The sequence below is a fragment of the Scyliorhinus torazame genome, chromosome 10, assembly GCF_047496885.1.
Source record: "Scyliorhinus torazame isolate Kashiwa2021f chromosome 10, sScyTor2.1, whole genome shotgun sequence".
Taxonomy (NCBI): domain Eukaryota; kingdom Metazoa; phylum Chordata; class Chondrichthyes; order Carcharhiniformes; family Scyliorhinidae; genus Scyliorhinus; species Scyliorhinus torazame.
In genome coordinates this window covers 78164423-78182574 of record NC_092716.1, presented here as the reverse complement: position 1 = coordinate 78182574, position 18152 = coordinate 78164423, and the positions used below count along the sequence as shown (strand labels likewise).

At 57.6% G+C, this 18152-nt stretch overlaps 1 protein-coding gene across 2 annotated transcripts in view; it reads right to left on the bottom strand.

Annotated features, from left to right (window-relative positions):
- lpcat2 (lysophosphatidylcholine acyltransferase 2) overlaps positions 1–18152 on the bottom strand; it is a 101788-nt gene that overhangs the window by 43646 nt on the left and 39990 nt on the right. For both annotated transcript variants that reach the window (XM_072518274.1, XM_072518275.1), the window contains exon 7: positions 17035–17069. In XM_072518274.1, the coding sequence (XP_072374375.1) occupies positions 17035–17069 (35 nt within the window). The remainder of the gene's footprint in view (positions 1–17034; positions 17070–18152) is intronic.

The window sequence follows — 18152 nt, the reverse complement described above, 5'->3', positions numbered from 1 at the left end:
AGCCAGGATGACCTTGTTGAAGTGCCACAAAAATGTTCATGACCTTACACGAATGATCACGGTCATTGAGTATATGTTCAAAACTCATTGCCTAGCCATGGCACCACAAAACCGAGATATTGCTCAATCCCCATCACTCACTCACCAGCAGTCCAACAATCATACTCATGCCTAACATTCGGAGATTTCACCTTCCGTCTCACAAACTTGCAGCCTCACACCCAATTCTCACAGCTTCCATATACTTTCAACTAGTCAGCTATGACAGACACATCACCCAACCACATTGCAATGAACCCACCAATATTCTTCCCTTTCTCCTGCAGGACAAGGTGGCATGCAATAAAAGGGAGGAGTAGAGAACCACTGAACGTCAGACAAAACTGCACCTCCCAAACACCTTGGAGGAGATGGTACTACAAATTGTTGACACAGACTTGATTTAAGAACATTCAGGGTGATGTTCTTCTTATACACCTTCTCAAATCTCACTTGATCCTCATCCTGCTGTCAGGCATGAAGCACAAGTTGCAGATGGTGAGGCCATGGACCTTCTGCTTTCCACTCACCTGGTTTCTTCATTTCAACCCTCCCCTTCTGCAATTGTTTACAGATACCCAAGAACAGCCAGTGAAGCCCAATATCATTACTTGATCTGACAGGGTGCAACCAGCAGCTCAAATATACACTGCACCTACTTTCAAGGTAGTATGGAGGTGGGATCAGCACCTGGCCAGTCACCAGACTCAATCAAGAGCTGCTGGCAGTACAGACGGAAAATAGTGCATGTGTGCTACCTCACTGGACAGAGATTGCAGATGAACCCTGCTGCAGGAGGTTCAGATGAGGACTTGGGATGAGTGACATACAGGAAAAGGCTGATGGCATACACAGAGATGTTAGTGCATTGACAGCCTTTCCACATACTCTATCGGAACTTTCATGAACTATGAAAAAGTCCAGCTCCAAACTGGCACAGAACTACCGGAAGAGCTTGGAGCTCATCCTTTCTAGCATGGGACTGGTGAAGAAATAATGTCACCTGACTTCTCCCCCCACCCCCTCTGCAAAGTACTCGCCAAAGACTTGGTGGCAAATGTTACACTCTCATGGTATTCAGGTTGTTGTGTGGAACACATTAGACCAGCACATCTTTGGAGAAACACACCAGTATTTACCATAGGGCACACAACCTGCTTACCACATTCCATCCCATCCACCCCCCTTTCTGGACTGATCCAAGAAGCAGAACAATTGTTTTCCAATGTTGATAGTTTGTTACACAGGATCCCTGGTAGCAGCATGGCTTTTGTTGTAGGAACGTGCTCCATGGTGTGGTCGGGTGGCAGAGGGGTATCATAAGGCACATGGATTTAGCCCAGACTACCATAAAACTATTCTCTAGTTCATGTCTTAGAGATGGCAGTAATATCTGACTGATGCAGGATAAAAGCTGCTGCTAGGATTCTAGGCTTTCACCAAAGTGGTGTTGTGCGTGCAATTGCATACAAATTCAAGGTGTGGAACCCTTTACCATTCTGGTAAATCTCCCCATTGATATATGGTGCTCACAGTCACTGGCATGCAGTCAATGGCTCCCAGTATCAGTAAGAATCCCCAAACTCTGGCATAACCAGAGGCCCGCTCCTTCTACTTGTCTCTACTTAGAGAGATGAAGATGTCTCCTCTCTTAACACAGGTTCTTTAGGCCTCCCTGGCACAACAGTGCATGGCATGACAGACTGTGTGCTGTTGGCAATGTTGCCAGCTCCAGCCTGGAAGAATACGTAGGTGTAGAAACTTGGCATCTGGCCGCAATATCCTCACCCTGCCGGCAGCTGCAGCACCAATTGGGAGGACGTGGCTCACTTAGTGATCACTTCCTTAGTAACACGTAGCCACCTCAGCCACCATTCCTGGCTGAATTGGAGGTTGGAGGATTGCTCTCTGAATACCATAGGTGAGTGTGGTCTTTTGTTGGGAGTAGCCCTCATCTTCTCTCTGCGCACAGATTTTCCTCTCAGCTGATTATGCTCCATCTCCCTGTAATGCTGTAACCAAAAGCATGGCTTTTGTTGCAGGAACGTGCTCCACGGTGTGGTCCGGTGCAGAGGGAAATCATAAGACACATGGAGTTAGCCCTGACCACCATAAAGCTATTCTCTAGTTCATGTCTTAGAAATGGCAGCCTCCACTAGTGAGAGTAAACGTTCTGCTTAGAGGCCTTCAAACTTTGGCCACTTCTTGGAAAGATCTAGCACTACACAGCCTTGACTAATAACTTAAAAGTGCCTCCAAGTACACAGTACTTCTACTAACTCTACAGAAGTAAGGAAAGATAAATGCACCTCACCTAAATTCCTATTCTGGTACTTGTAAATAGTGCTAGTAGAGAGGGGGGTCCAGACAGCTGGACACAGAGGGCATATGGGGCAGGATTCTCCTCTACCCGGCGGGGCGGGCCGTACCAGCGCTGAGGAGTGGCATGAACCACTCCGGCATCGGGCCGCCCGGAAGGTGCGGAATCCTCCGCACCTTCAGGGGTTAGGCCAGCGCAGAAGGGCTTAGCGCCGTGCCAACCGGTGTGTTGCCGTCATCCCAGCGCATGCGCAGTGATGTTCCCTCCCCGCCGGCAATGGGGGGCCAGATCTCCTCCCCCCCCCCCCACCCGAGGACTCTGCAGGCCGCCCGTAGAGCCAGGTCCCGCCGGTATGGACCTGGTTTGATTCACGCCAGCGGGACCGGCCGAAAACGGGCGGCCGCTCGGCCCATTGCGGGGCGGAGAATTGCCGGGGGGGGCTGCTACCAGCGGTCGCCGACCGGCGCGACGCGATTCCTACCCCGCCAAAACCCCGGCGCCGGAGAATTCGGCAGCTGGCATCGGAGCAGAATTCATGCCGCCCCCCAGTGATTCTCCGACCCGGCGGGGGGGGGGGGGGGGGGGGCGGAGAATCCCGCCCCTGAAGTATAAAATGACAGGTTTGGCACCAAATCAGCACACAGCTGTTATTTGTTATCTATATTAATGATCTGGATGAGAATTTAGGAGGCATGGCTGGTAAATATGCAATGACACCAATACTATGGCACAGTGGACAGTGAAGAATGATTGAAACGAGATCTTGATCAATTGGGCTAGTGTACCGATGAATGGCAGATGGAGTTTAATTTAGATAAATTTGAGGTTCTGCATTTTGGTAGATCGAATCGGGGCAGGACCTGCTTAGTTAATGGTAGGGTGTTAGGGAGAGTTATAGAACAAAGAGTTACAGAACAAAGGGGTACACGATCATAACTCCTTGAAAATGGAGTCACGGATGGACAGGGTGGTGAAGAAAGCACTCGGCATGCTTGGTTTCATTGGTCAGAACATTGAATACAGGAGTTGAGGGGTCTTGTTGAAGTTGTACAAGACATCAGTATGGCCACACTTGGAATACTGTGTACAGTTTTGGTCACCCTATTATAGAAAGGATAATATTAAACTAGAAAGAATGCAGAAAGGATTCACTAGGATGTTTCCGGGACTTGATGGTTTGACTTGAGAGAGGCTGGATAGATTGGGACTTTTTTTCCTGGAGCGTAGGAGGCTTAGAAGTCATCTTATAGAGGTCTATAAAATAATGAGGTTGCATTGATAAGGTAGATGGTCAACAAATTATCAAAAGTTGGGGAATCTAAAACTAGATGGCATAGGTTTACGGTGAGAGGGGAGAGATAGAAAAGGGTCCAGCGGGGCAATTTTTTCCACACAGAGGGTGGTGAGTGTCTGGATCGAGCTGCCAGAGGTAATAGAGGTGGGTACAATGTTGTCCTTTAAAAAGCATTTAGACAGTTATATGGATAAGATAAATATAGAGGAATATGGGCTAAATGCAGGCGATTGGGACTTGCTTAGTGGTAAAAACTGGGCGGCATGGACAGGTTGGGCCGAAAGGCCTGTTTCCATGCTGTAAACCTCTATGACTCTATGCCTAAGAGATGCTGAATGCCAATATGACCTGTCCATTCTGCATTTGCCAGCACAGGCACATCTGCACCATGGCTCTTTCTATGCTGAGCTACGCAGACCATGCAGAAGCACCCAAGAGCAGATTTACTGCCATTTATAGCCCCACAGGGCTTCCGCAGTGTTGACACCAGTGACATTGTGGAGCTCAATTTTTGATCTGTATGCTGAGGATAGGGTTTGTTTGTTGATATACAAGGTGAGAATTTGTTCCTTTAACTTTCTGGTCTCATGTTCTCTTTTCAATATCAGCCAATGATTGTTCATTTCACTCTCCCCTGATAGTTGGTTAACGCACAAAGGCAACATAAGATTTTTCATTTGAAATCAAGGTAGTTTTTTCTTCCATTACATTACAATGAATTTCATAACTGACACTGGGCTTTAATGTGAACCATCAAGAGTTAAGTTTGAAGCAAAGCAACTAAATGCTGAGATGAAGGACGGCACAGTGACGCAGTGATTAGCACTGCTGCCTCACGGCGCCGAGGACCTGGGTTCGATCCCGGACCCTGGGTCACTGTCCGTGTGGAGTTTGCATATTCTCCCCGTGTCTGCGTGGGTCTCACCCCCACAACACAAAGATGTGCAGGTTAGATGGATTGGCCACGCTAAATTGTCCCTAATTGGAAAAAAATAATTGATACCCCAAAAAAATAAATGCATGGCTGCATGGGATTGAAAGGTGGGTATGGAAGATTTCTTGAAGTGGCAAATGTAATTTTTAATAATGGCGAGAATAAAATAATTGAGCACAGCCCCATAGGGTGCCTTTATATACACAGCAGGAAGGGAAAAATTGGGTGATTTTACTCAGAGTTTTCCAAAAGTATGGAAACATGTTCATCTCTTGTCTATGTAATCTGTAGATTGAAGAAAACAGGGAATGTAGATGATTCTGCAGGCATATCATTTCTTTATTAACAAAGATACATGCGGTGTACATTTTGTGCAGTATGTTTTGGCTGCATGGAGCAATGCCATTTTATTTTAATGGGAGCTAATATTTAAGATTTCCTAAAATAGATTCAAAAAAACACACCATTATTAATTCAGTATGCAGCAGCAACCAATTTGGATTCCCTTAAACTCAGGTCCGTCAGAAGCACCAAAATAAAACCACCTCAAAAGGGCATTTTCAATACATCAATGAAAGAAAGCTCTTCATTGAATGACCCACTTGCACAGTATGCTACAAAAGTAGCTTGGAGAAGAATTAAAGTCCAAAACGATAATTTCACAATCAAAAAATGTTATAACTTGACGGAAAGAAATCATTCAAAGTATTCCACATAGCTTTTTCTTATTTATCAGCAAGGAAATTCATGCAACTTATTTTTTAAAAAGAGAAGATATCAATAGCAACTTGTACTTACAAAGTACAATCAAAAGGAAAATCTCAACGAATCTGCAAACAGATGTGCTGAAAATCGATTCAGAACCGGGAAACAAAATACATCGGGAGGAGTGAACTAGATTGAAAACATGAGGGGCGTCATTCTCCGACCCCCCGCCGGATCGGAGAATGGCCGTTGGCCGCCGTGAATCCCGCCCCCGCCCCCGCTGAAGTCTCCGAAGGGAGAAAAGTCGGCGGGGCGTTAATGGCGCCGCTGCCGCGGAGAATGTCACGGGTCTGCGCAAGGCAGCCGATTTTCGGCCTGCCGATATTCTCCCTCCCGGATGGGCCGAAGTCCCGTCGACGTGATGACCGTTCACGTCGACGTGAATCAAACCTCCTTTTCATCGGCGTGACCCGGTGCTCCAGGCTCACGCCGACCAGCGAGGAGGTGAGTGACGGCCTGGGGGGTTGGCTCTGGGCAGGAAATGGCGTGGCCGCAGACTGATTGCGTGAGGAGAGGTGTGTCTCGGCTTGTGTGTGTGTGTGTGCGGCGGGGGGGGGGGGGGGGGGGGGGGGGTGGTTAGAGTAGGCTGGGCTCCGGGGGAGTGCCGGGAGGGGGTCCGTGCCGGGGTGGAGGTTGGGGGGGGTCCGTGCTGGGGTGGAGGTTGGGGAGGGGGTCCGTGCCGGGGTGGAGGTTTGGGGGGGGTCCGTGCTGGGGTGGAGGTTGGGGAGGGGGTCCGTGCTGGGGTGGAGGTTGGGGAGGGGGTCCGTGCTGGGGTGGAGGTTGGGGAGGGGGTCCGTGCTGGGGTGGAGGTTGGGGGGGGTCCGTGCTGGGGTGGAGGTTGGGGGTTGGGGGGGGTCCGTGCCGGGGTGAAGGTTGGGGGTTGGGGTCCGTGCTGGGGTGGAGGTTGGGGAGGGGGTCCGTGCCGGGGTGGAGGTTGGGGGTTGGGGGGGGGGGGGTCCGTGCTGGGGTGGAGGTTGGGGAGGGGGTCCGTGCCGGGGTGGAGGTTGGGGAGGGGGTCCGTGCCGGGGTGGAGGTTGGGGGGTCCGTGCTGGGGTGGAGGTTGGGGAGGGGGTCCGTGCCGGGGTGGAGGTTGGGGGGGGGGGGGTCCGTGCTGGGGTGGAGGTTGGGGGGGGGGGGTCCGTGCTGGGGTGGAGGTTGGGGGGGGGGGTCCGTGCTGGGGTGGAGGTTGGGGAGGGGGTCCATGCCGAGGAGGGTGATGGGAGGGCAACTGAGTTGGTCCACCTGGCCAGGTGCCAGCCTCCAACAGTTGGACCCATGCGGTCCATGCCACCTGGCTGGGGGGAGGAGGGGATATGGGCAATGATGACATGTCGTCGTTCCCCTCCCCCCCCCCCACCAGGCCGTCATGTTTTCAGACCATCCAGCGATGTTGGCCGCCGTGGTGGCAGCCGCTCATGTCTATGTTGCCCTGGATGAGGAGGAGGAGGAGGAGGAGCGTGCCAGAGAGGCGGCGCAGGCTGCCGCAGAGGGGCAGGCGGCAGCCGCCCAGGCTGGAGGGACACCTGACCGACAGGACGAGGAGGGGGAGGAGGACGTCGCGGCCCCACGGCAACGGAGGCACCCGAGGGCGCCCCGTGTGTACCGGCCCCGGCAGTCATACCAGGACCTCACGGACCGGGAATGCAGGAGGAGACTCCGGATGAGCCGGGAAACCGTGGCACACATCTGCCACCTGCTGGCACACCTGTCACCGCGTGGCACTGGCGGGGGACACCCTCTTCCCGTGTCCGTCAAGGTTACGGTGGCCCTGAAACTTTATGCAACGGGGTCATTCCAGGCACCGAGTGGGGACCTGTCCGGCATATCGCAGACATCGGTGCATCGGGGCAGTGATAGATGCCCTTTATGCCATGGCGCACCGCTACATCCGCTTCCCCGTGGACCGGGCCAGCCAAGATGCCAGGGCCGTGGGCTTCTCTGCCGTTGCCGGGTTCCCCATGGTCCAGGGCGCGATCGATGGAATGCACGTCGCCGTGCGGCCACCTGCAGATAACAGGGCCATATTCACTAATAGGAAGGGGACCTATTCGATGAACGTACAGGTGGTCTGCGACCACCGCATGATGATCCTGCACGTCTGCGCCCGTCACCCAGGCAGTGTACACGACTCATTCGTGTTGTCGCGGTCATCCATCCCCGGCATGTACGAGGGACGCCATCCCCGGCTGAGGGGCTGGTTGCTGGGCGACAGGGGCTACCCATTGCGATCGTGGCTGATGATGCCTATACGGAGGCCACGCAATGAGGCGGAGAACCGCTACAAGGATGCCCATGTAGCGACAAGGGGAGTGATCGAGAGGTGCTTTGGCGTGCTGAAGATGCGTTTCAGGTGCCTGGACCTCTCTGGGGGCGCCCTCCAGTATCGGTCAGATAGGGGCGGCCGCATCATTGTGGTGTGCTGCGTCCTGCACAACATAGCCCAGCAGAGGGGCGATGTGCCGCAGGCAGAGGAGGGCGGAGTGGAGGAGCAGCAGGAAGAGGCCCAGTACTCTCCAGATGAGGGGGATGGGGGCAATGGTCAGGGCAGACGGGGTAGACACAGGCGGGTGGCTGTCCACCGTTACCGGCTGGCCCAGCGGGCACGGGACAGACTGATAGCCGCCCGCTTCACTGACTAGATGGGCGTGGGAATCGGGTAGTATGGTCAGACCGCACACCATGGCAACAGCCGACCACCCACACCCCCCACCCATCCACCCACCCAGCACCCTCACCCCCCTCCCCAACCCCACACACCCCACCCGCATGCACCCCCCTCCCCCCTCCAATTGCCGATCCACCGGCGGCACAACGGGCCGGGCTCACCCAGTTGCGGGTGGACGCGTGTCTATCGCAGGCCATGGAGGATGATGACAACCCGCCCTGCGATGAGCTCCTGGCTCTACATCGTTGGACTATGTCTGACCCATGGCCACAGTACCACCATCCACCCGGACCATCCCTGCATGCGGCTGTGACACTGCAGCGTACGGTCCCGTCCTCTGCCCGGGGGATGTTGATGGCGGCCCAGGGAGAAGGGGGCAGACTCACCTGGGGCTGAGGTAAGACCACCCGTCACACACACACACTTGCGCTCAACGTACATGACACGCCCGCACGCTTTGGACAGAGCACAAAGGCAGCTTCGGTAGGTGTAACATTGACTTTAATAACCAAAGGAGTTCATGCACGTTCCCGAGCCCCTAAAACTCATCTGTGCCCTGCACCCGTGCCAACTTACTCAGTGTCTAATTGTTTGGCCTTACGGGCCCTTTGACTACGTCTACGTGGTTCCCCAGACGGTACAGCAGAACTGGAGGTGGACTCGTGATTCCTGCCCTCTGACACTGGATCCCTTTGGCGGCCGTTTCCTGGGGCGTCCTGGCCTAGATGGGCCAGGCTGCGGCCCGGGCGACTGGGATGGCGAGCTGCCAGCCTGTCCTGCCCGTTGCCCACCCGATGCACCTGGGACGGAAGGGGGGGCGGAGTCCGAGGTGTCGCGGCGTACCGGGACCACCCTCCAGAGGGAGCCAGGACGGACCACACCACCTCCTCCTCCCTCGGGGTGCCCGATGGCCCCCAGGCCTCTACATGGGTGGGGGATGCGAACGGACTGGCCATCCGACGCGCCCCCGACATCTGGCGCTGCCAGTCCTGGAGGCCCGTGCTGGTATCGACAGGGGTCTGCAGGTTTGCAGCCATGGAGCCCAGGGGGTTGTCAAACCCTGTCTGTGACAGTGCGACGCCGGCTCGCACATGGCCACTGGCGCCGATGCCCTCAGCGATGGCCTGCTGAGACTGGGCCATGGCCTGCAGAGACTGGGCCATGGCCTGCAGAGACTGGGCCATGGCCTGCAGAGACTGGGCCATGGCCTGCAGAGACTGGGCCATGGCCTGCAGAGACTGGGCCATGGCCTGCAGAGACTGGGCCATGGCCTGCAGAGACTGGGCCATGGCCTGCAGAGACTGGGCCATGGCCTGCAGAGACTGGGCCATGGCCTGCAGAGACTGGGCCATGGCCTGCAGAGACTGGGCCATGGCCTGCAGAGACTGGGCCATGGCCTGCAGAGACTGGGCCATGGCCTGCAGAGACTGGGCCATGGCCTGCAGAGACTGGGCCATGGCCTGCAGAGACTGGGCCATGGCCTGCAGAGACTGGGCCATGGCCTGCAGAGACTGGGCCATGGCCTGCAGAGACTGGGCCATGGCCTGCAGAGACTGGGCCATGGCCTGCAGAGACTGGGCCATGGCCTGCAGAGACTGGGCCATGGCCTGCAGAGACTGGGCCATGGCCTGCAGAGACTGGGCCATGGCCTGCAGAGACTGGGCCATGGCCTGCAGAGGGTGGGCCATGGCCTGCAGAGGGTGGGCCATGGCCTGCAGAGGGTGGGCCATGGCCTGCAGAGGGTGGGCCATGGCCTGCAGAGGGTGGGCCATGGCCTGCAGAGGGTGGGCCATGGCCTGCAGAGGGTGGGCCATGGCCTGCAGAGGGTGGGCCATGGCCTGCAGAGGGTGGGCCATGGCCTGCAGAGGGTGGGCCATGGCCTGCAGAGGGTGGGCCATGGCCTGCAGAGGGTGGGCCATGGCCTGCAGAGGGTGGGCCATGGCCTGCAGAGGGTGGGCCATGGCCTGCAGAGAGTGGGCCATGGCCTGCAGAGAGTGGGCCATGGCCTGCAGAGAGTGGGCCATGGCCTGCAGAGAGTGGGCCATGGCCTGCAGAGAGTGGGCCATGGCCTGCAGAGAGTGGGCCATGGCCTGCAGAGAGTGGGCCATGGCCTGCAGAGAGTGGGCCATGGCCTGCAGAGAGTGGGCCATGGCCTGCAGAGAGTGGGCCATGGCCTGCAGAGAGTGGGCCATGGCCTGCAGAGACTGGGCCATGGCCTGCTGAGACTGGGCCATGGCCTGCAGAGAGTGGGCCATGGCCTGCAGAGAGTGGGCCATGGCCTGCAGAGAGTGGGCCATGGCCTGCAGAGAGTGGGCCATGGCCTGCAGAGAGTGGGCCATGGCCTGCAGAGAGTGGGCCATGGCCTGCAGAGAGTGGGCCATGGCCTGCAGAGAGTGGGCCATGGCCTGCAGAGAGTGGGCCATGGCCTGCAGAGAGTGGGCCATGGCCTGCAGAGAGTGGGCCATGGCCTGCAGAGAGTGGGCCATGGCCTGCAGAGAGTGGGCCATGGCCTGCAGAGAGTGGGCCATGGCCTGCAGAGAGTGGGCCATGGCCTGCAGAGAGTGGGCCATGGCCTGCAGAGAGTGGGCCATGGCCTGCAGAGAGTGGGCCATGGCCTGCAGAGAGTGGGCCATGGCCTGCAGAGAGTGGGCCATGGCCTGCAGAGAGTGGGCCATGGCCTGCAGAGAGTGGGCCATGGCCTGCAGAGACTGGGCCATGGCCTGCTGAGACTGGGCCATGGCCTGCTGAGACTGGGCTATGGCGTTGAGCGCCTCTGCCATCTGGCGCTGGCACTGGCTCATGGCCTCCTGTGAGAGGGCAGCCATTTCCTGGGCCACAGACGCCGCCTGCACGGAAGGCCCCAGGCCTCGCAAACCGTTCCCCATGTCTGACACCGTCGCACCCATTGCCTCCACCGCGGACGCCACCCGTGCGGTGTCAGCCTGGGTGGCACGCATGACCGGGACCACTCCCAGCTCCTGGACGCGGGTGGACTCCTCCACCTGCGACCGCAGCCGCCGCAAGCCACCCTCACCCTATTCGCTCGTCTCCGTGGTTGCATCGGATCTATGTGTGGGTGTGGTAACTGCAGGAACCCGGGATCCATCTGGGCGGCAGATGTTCACTTGGCCTGGGCTGCCCTCCGACCGCCCGGTCCCTCTGCTGCTCCTACCTCCACCTGCTGTACCGGGACGGCTGTGTTGTGCGCACCAGTGAGTGTACCAGACGCCTCATCACTAAAGTGCCCAACCGTGGTGAGTGTTTCTGCGATGGTGGAGGGTGTTGGTGACAGCAGTGGCGTTGTGTCGTGCTCTTCGTCCCACTCTGACTCCATGGCACTTTGGGGTGGGGGTTCGTCTCCACCCATCTACTCTGAGTCACTGTCCGGTATTTCGTCGTCCCGGGTAGTGCTGTCCCGGGTAGTGCTGTCCTGGCTCGGATGTGACGGGGGCCTGTGGCTGCCCCCCTCATCGCTGGATGGTCGCTCTCGCACGTGACGGGGGTGTCGTCTCCCTGTTGCTCCAGGTCTCTCCGTCTCCCGTGGTGTGCGAAGGGCATCCTGCGGGCGTCGCATGCTGGAGGGTCCGGGTCTCTCCGTCTCCCGTGGTCTCCGAGGGGCATCCTGCGGGCGTCGCATGCTGGAGGGTCCGGGTCTCTCCGTCTCCCGTGGTCTCCGAGGAGCATCCTGCGGGCGTCGCATGCTGGAGGGTGCGGGTCTCTCCGTCTCCTGTGATCTCCGAGGGGCATCCTGCGGGCGGTGTGCATCTGCGGGGATGGGTGCCTGGACGTTTGGTCCTGCGATACACAATGAAGCATGCATGGTTAGACATCAGGCAGTGATCAGGTGATACGGGGGAGGGGGATATAGGGGAGGGGGGATATGGGGACGGGCTGTTGGTGGCTCACTTGCTCGTGGGCCCCCGACCTCTGCATCAGCAACCTCCCGGTCCTCAGGTCCGCCAGCCAGTTCCAGGGCCCTTTCCTCGTGTACGGTCAGTGGCCTCTCATCAGCGGGCCCTCCTCCAGTCCTCACATGCTCCCTATTGTTGTGTGCGCGCTTCTCCTGTGGGGGGGGGGGGTGGTGGCAGGGGTAAAAGGCAACAGTGTTAGGCAGGTATATGAATGCACGCCATCGGTTGCGCGTGCATTGCAGAGGTTAAGGTTAGGGCTGGATTCACTTGGGGATATGGGGGATATGGGGGAGATGGGGGATATGGGGGAGATGGGGGAGGGGGGGATATGGGGGAGGGGGGATATGGGGGAGGGGGGATATGGGGGAGGGGGGGATATGGGGGAGGGGGGGATATGGGGGAGGGGGGGATATAGGGGGATATGGGGGAGGGGGGGATATGGGGGAGGGGGGATATGGGGGAGGGGGGGATATGGGGGAGGGGGGGATATGGGGATATGGGGATATGGGGGAGGGGGGGATATGGGGGAGGGGGGATATGGGGGAGGGGGGATATGGGGGGAGGGGGGATATGGGGGGAGGGGGGATATGGGGGGAGGGGGGATATGGGGGGAGGGGGGATATGGGGGAGGGGGGATATGGGGGAGGGGGGATATGGGGGAGGGGGGATATGGGGGGAGGGGGGATATGGGGGGAGGGGGGATATGGGGGGAGGGGGGATATGGGGGGAGGGGGGATATGGGGGGAGGGGGGATATGGGGGGAGGGGGGATATGGGGGGAGGGGGGATATGGGGGGAGGGGGGATATGGGGGGAGGGGGGATATGGGGGAGGGGGGATATGGGGGAGGGGGGATATGGGGGGAGGGGGGATATGGGGGGAGGGGGGATATGGGGGGAGGGGGGATATGGGGGGAGGGGGGATATGGGGGAGGGGGGATATGGGGGAGGGGGGATATGGGGGAGGGGGGATATGGGGGGAAGGGGGATATGGGGGGAGGGGGGATATGGGGGGAGGGGGGATATGGGGGGAGGGGGGATATGGGGGGAGGGGGGATATGGGGGGAGGGGGGATATGGGGGAGGGGGGATATGGGGGAGGGGGGATATGGGGGATATGGGGGAGGGGGGATATGGGGGAGGGGGGATATGGGGGAGGGGGGATATGGGGGGAGGGGGGATATGGGGGGAGGGGGGATATGGGGGGAGGGGGGATATGGGGGGAGGGGGGATATGGGGGAGGGGGGATATGGGGGGAGGGGGGATATGGGGGGAGGGGGGATATGGGGGGAGGGGGGATATGGGGGGAGGGGGGATATGGGGGAGGGGGGATATGGGGGAGGGGGGATATGGGGGAGGGGGGATATGGGGGAGGGGGGATATGGGGGGAGGGGGGATATGGGGGGAGGGGGATATGGGGGGAGGGGGATATGGGGGGAGGGGGATATGGGGGGAGGGGGATATGGGGGGAGGGGGGATATATGGGGAGGGGGGATATGGGGGAGGGGGGATATGGGGGAGGGGGGATATGGGGGAGGGGGGATATGGGGGAGGGGGGATATGGGGGAGGGGGGATATGGGGGAGGGGGGATATGGGGGAGGGGGGATATGGGGGAGGGGAGATATGGGGGAGGGGAGATATGGGGGAGGGGGGATATGGGGGAGGGGGATATGGGGGATATGGGGATATGGGGGAGGGTGGATATGGGGGAGGGGGATATGGGGGAGGGGGGATATGGGGGAGGGGGGATATGGGGGAGGGGGATATGGGGGAGGGGGATATGGGGGAGGGGGATATGGGGGAGGGGGATATGGGGGAGGGGGGATATGGGGGAGGGGGGATATGGGGGAGGGGGGATATGGGGGAGGGGGGATATGGGGGAGGGGGGATATGGGGGAGGGGGGAATATGGGGGAGGGGGGAATATGGGGGAGGGGGGAATATGGGGGAGGGGGGAATATGGGGGAGGGGGGAATATGGGGGAGGGGGGAATATGGGGGAGGGGGGAATATGGGGGAGGGGGGAATATGGGGGAGGGGGGAATATGGGGGAGGGGGGAATATGGGGGAGGGGGGAATATGGGGGAGGGGGGAATATGGGGGAGGGGGGAATATGGGGGAGGGGGGAATATGGGGGAGGGGGGAATATGGGGGAGGGGGGAATATGGGGGAGGGGGGAATATGGGGGAGGGGGGAATATGGGGGAGGGGGGAATATGGGGGAGGGGGGAATATGGGGGAGGGGGGAATATGGGGGAGGGGGGAATATGGGGGAGGGGGGAATATGGGGGAGGGGGGAATATGGGGGAGGGGGGAATATGGGGGAGGGGGGAATATGGGGGAGGGGGGAATATGGGGGAGGGGGGAATATGGGGGAGGGGGGAATATGGGGGAGGGGGGAATATGGGGGAGGGGGGAATATGGGGGAGGGGGGATTATGGGGGAGGGGGGATTATGGGAGAGGGGGGATTATGGGGGAGGGGGGATTATGGGGGAGGGGGGGATATGGGGGAGGGGGGATATGGGGGAGGGGGGATATGGGGGAGGGGGGATATGGGGGAGGGGGGATATGGGGGAGGGGGGATATGGGGGAGGGGGGATATGGGGGAGGGGGGATATGGGGGAGGGGGGATATGGGGGAGGGGGGATATGGGGGAGGGGGGATATGGGGGAGGGGGGATATGGGGGAGGGGGGATATGGGGGAGGGGGGATATGGGGGAGGGGGGATATGGGGGAGGGGGGATATGGGGGAGGGGGGATATGGGGGAGGGGGGATATGGGGGAGGGGGGATATGGGGGAGGGGGATATGGGGGAGGGGGATATGGGGGAGGGGGATATGGGGGAGGGGGGATATGGGGGAGGGGGATATGGGGGAGGGGGGATATGGGGGAGGGGGGATATGGGGGAGGGGGATATGGGGGAGGGGGGATATGGGGGAGGGGGGATATGGGGGAGGGGGGATATGGGGGAGGGGGGATATGGGGGAGGGGGGATATGGGGGAGGGGGGATATGGGGGAGGGGTGTTATGGGGGAGGGGGGATATGGGGGAGGGGGGATATGGGGGATATGGGGGATATGGGGGAGGGGGGATATGGGGGAGGGGGGATATGGGGGAGGGGGATATGGGGGAGGGGGATATGGGGGAGGGGGGATATGGGGGAGGGGGATATGGGGGAGGGGGATATGGGGGAGGGGGATATGGGGGAGGGGGATATGGGGGAGGGGGATATGGGGGAGGGGGATATGGGGGAGGGGGATATGGGGGAGGGGGATATGGGGGAGGGGGATATGGGGGAGGGGGATATGGGGGAGGGGGATATGGTGGAGGGTGGATATGGGTGATATGGGGGATATGGGTGATATGGGGGATATGGGGGAGGGGGATATGGGGGAGGGGGGATATGGGGGGGGGATATGGGGGGGATATGGGGGAGGGGGGATATGGGGAGGGGGGGATATGGGTGAGGGGGGATATGGGGGAGGGGGGGATATGGGGAGGCTCACCCTGCCTGCTCTGACGAGGTTGTTCACCTTCTTGTGGCACTGGGTGCCTGTCCGTGGTGTCAGGGCCACAGCGGTGACGGCCTCTGCCACTTCCCTCCACAGACGCCGGCTGTGGCGTGGGGCAACTCTGCGGCCGTGCCCGGGATACAGGGCGTCCCTCCTCTGCTCCACCGCGTCCAGGAGCGCCTCCACATCGCGTGACTCGAACCTCGGGGCTGAGCGACGGCCAGCCATCCAGTCGGGTGTTGCGGTCGGGTGATCTGGTCGGGTGGGGGGGAGCTGCGCGGCCTTATGAGCCGTCACGCCGTGCAGCGCGTATGACGCTGCACGGCGTGAACTACTGCGCAAGCGCGGATCCCGTTACGTCGCTGCTAGCCCATTTCGGGCCGGAGACTATCGTCCCATTTTTATGACGTGACGCAAGTGGGATTTGCGCCGTTTTTTGCGCCGATCGGCGGACTTTCCGCCGATAACGGAGAATTTCGCCCCAGATCTGTGGAGATTTTTAAAAGGTAGAGCGAGGTTAAGGGAAGGAGTTCTGTACAGCAGGTCCAAGGCCACTAATGCCTTCCACAAAAGGTGCATCAAGTGGAGGGTGGGGCAGAATGCACAATTTAATGGAGCTAAAGTATTACAAAGATTAAAGAGAAGTGGTGGAGAGATCGAGCTGGTTATAATCAATATATTTGAGTAAGCTGATTGGGAACTAACTAGTTTTGAAGGTCTATTGAGAATTGCAGAGATGCTGCTGCATGAGATTGATGAAAAACCACTGCTAGAAATGCTCTGGCTGTCTTTACAAATACAAATTAGGAGCAGAGTAGGCCACTCGGCCCCTCGAGCCTGCTGTCATTCAATAAGATCATGGCTGATCTGACTGTAACCTCAACTTCACATCCCACCTACCCCAGATAACCACTTGTTATGTGTTGCCAAAAAGAAAATGATCCATGAGCTTTTATCTTCCACAATAATCTTTGATGTGGAACCTTATCAAATGCCTTCTGGAAATCAGTACATCCACTGGTTTCCCATTATCTACAGCTGGTTTAACATGATTTCCCTCACAAAACCATGTTCACCGAATTAGTTTGGCATTGTGGGAAGGATGGAATGTGGAAGGGTTTAGAACTTTATGATTTAAACAGTCTCTTTAATTTAAGGTAAAATTAAATAATCGAGATCCTGCATCGGAAGACAGGCCTGAAAAATCATAGGAAGCTTAGTCGGCAACTTTTTGTCTGATCTGGTTCAGAAATAGGGGTTCGGGATCGGAAGATTTATTGAACGACCAAGCAGTTTTCTCTAGTTTAGTGAGATATTTTATTCTTCATGGAAATATCACTGCATTAAGTTTAAGATTAGCTTACAGTAAGCATCAAAACTTCCACAACATTTAACTCTTCTTCAACTATATAGTTTATTATAAACAAGGGTATTTTATGTGTTCTCTTTTATTTTCCCCAGCTTTTAATGGAAATTTTTTCCCCAACTTTTAATGGAAATTTAAAATGTGACATAAACCTGCAAGCTGGTTAATTTATTACCAGCCATTATTCATCTTTATTTCCCAATTACAATTTTTTAATTTAAAAAAAAACTTACGCATTATGTCCTTGCCAAGTCCAAGTAACTGTGTCCTGTTGGAAAATATTTTTTGTAATTAGTTTAATCATTTACAATTTAATCCTTGCCAAATATCAAGCTCTTTATATTAATGCTAATTTCTGCATTATGGCTCTTGTGGAAAGAAAAGCTTGCTCTGCTAAAAAGATACACTCACAATGTAAGCAGCTGAAATACAATTTATCTTTCATTAACAATGCTGATTTTGGACTTCCGGCATCGCCGCACGTTTCGGCAGTTCCCGCGATAACGGACTTTCGGGCTCTCCAGAAGAGCCCCAACGGAACTTTTTTGATTTGATCCCGTGTGGGAAGGTGCAGCAAGGTCCCCCCCTTACGGTATATGGCAGAGATCAGCAGTGGAGCGGCGCCTAGAGGGGCTCTGGAGCAGCGGCAAAAACGAGGGGGAAAAACAAGATGGCGGAGGGCGGAGAACGAGCAGCATGGGGGCCTTAAGCGCTGTGTGGAGGAGCTTAAAAAGGAGGTGCTGGCGCCAATGCTGTTGGCGATTGAGGGGCTGAAGGAGACCCAGAAGACCCAGGCGGTGGAGCTTTGTGAGGTGAAAGATAAAATGAATGATAACGAGGACGAGATCCTGGGCCTGGCGGTAAAAATGGAGGCGCACGAGGTGGTGGGCCGAGAGAATCGAGGTCCTGGAGAACAGGTCGAGGACGAAGAACCTCTGGATTCTGGGTCTTCCCGAAGGAGTGGAGGGAGCTGATGCCGGGGTGTATGTGAGTACGATGCTCCTTTCGCTGATGGGAGCGGAGGCCTCTCCGACCCCCTTGGAGTTGGAAGGGGCTCACCGGGTCCTGGTGAGGAGACCCAAGGCTGATGAGCCGCCAAGGGCGATAGTGGCAAGGTTCATCGCTTCGCGGATAAAGAAAATGTGCTGAGATGGGCCAAGAAGGTGCGGAGCAGTAGGTGGGAGAACGCGGTGATCCGAGTTTACCAGGATTGGAGCGCGGAGGTGGCAAGGAGGAGAGCTGGCTTCAACCGGACCAAGGCGGTGCTGCATAAAAAAAGAGTCAGGTTCGGCATGCTGCAGCTTGCGCGACTGTGGGTCACTTATCAGGACCGACACCATTATTTTGAAAC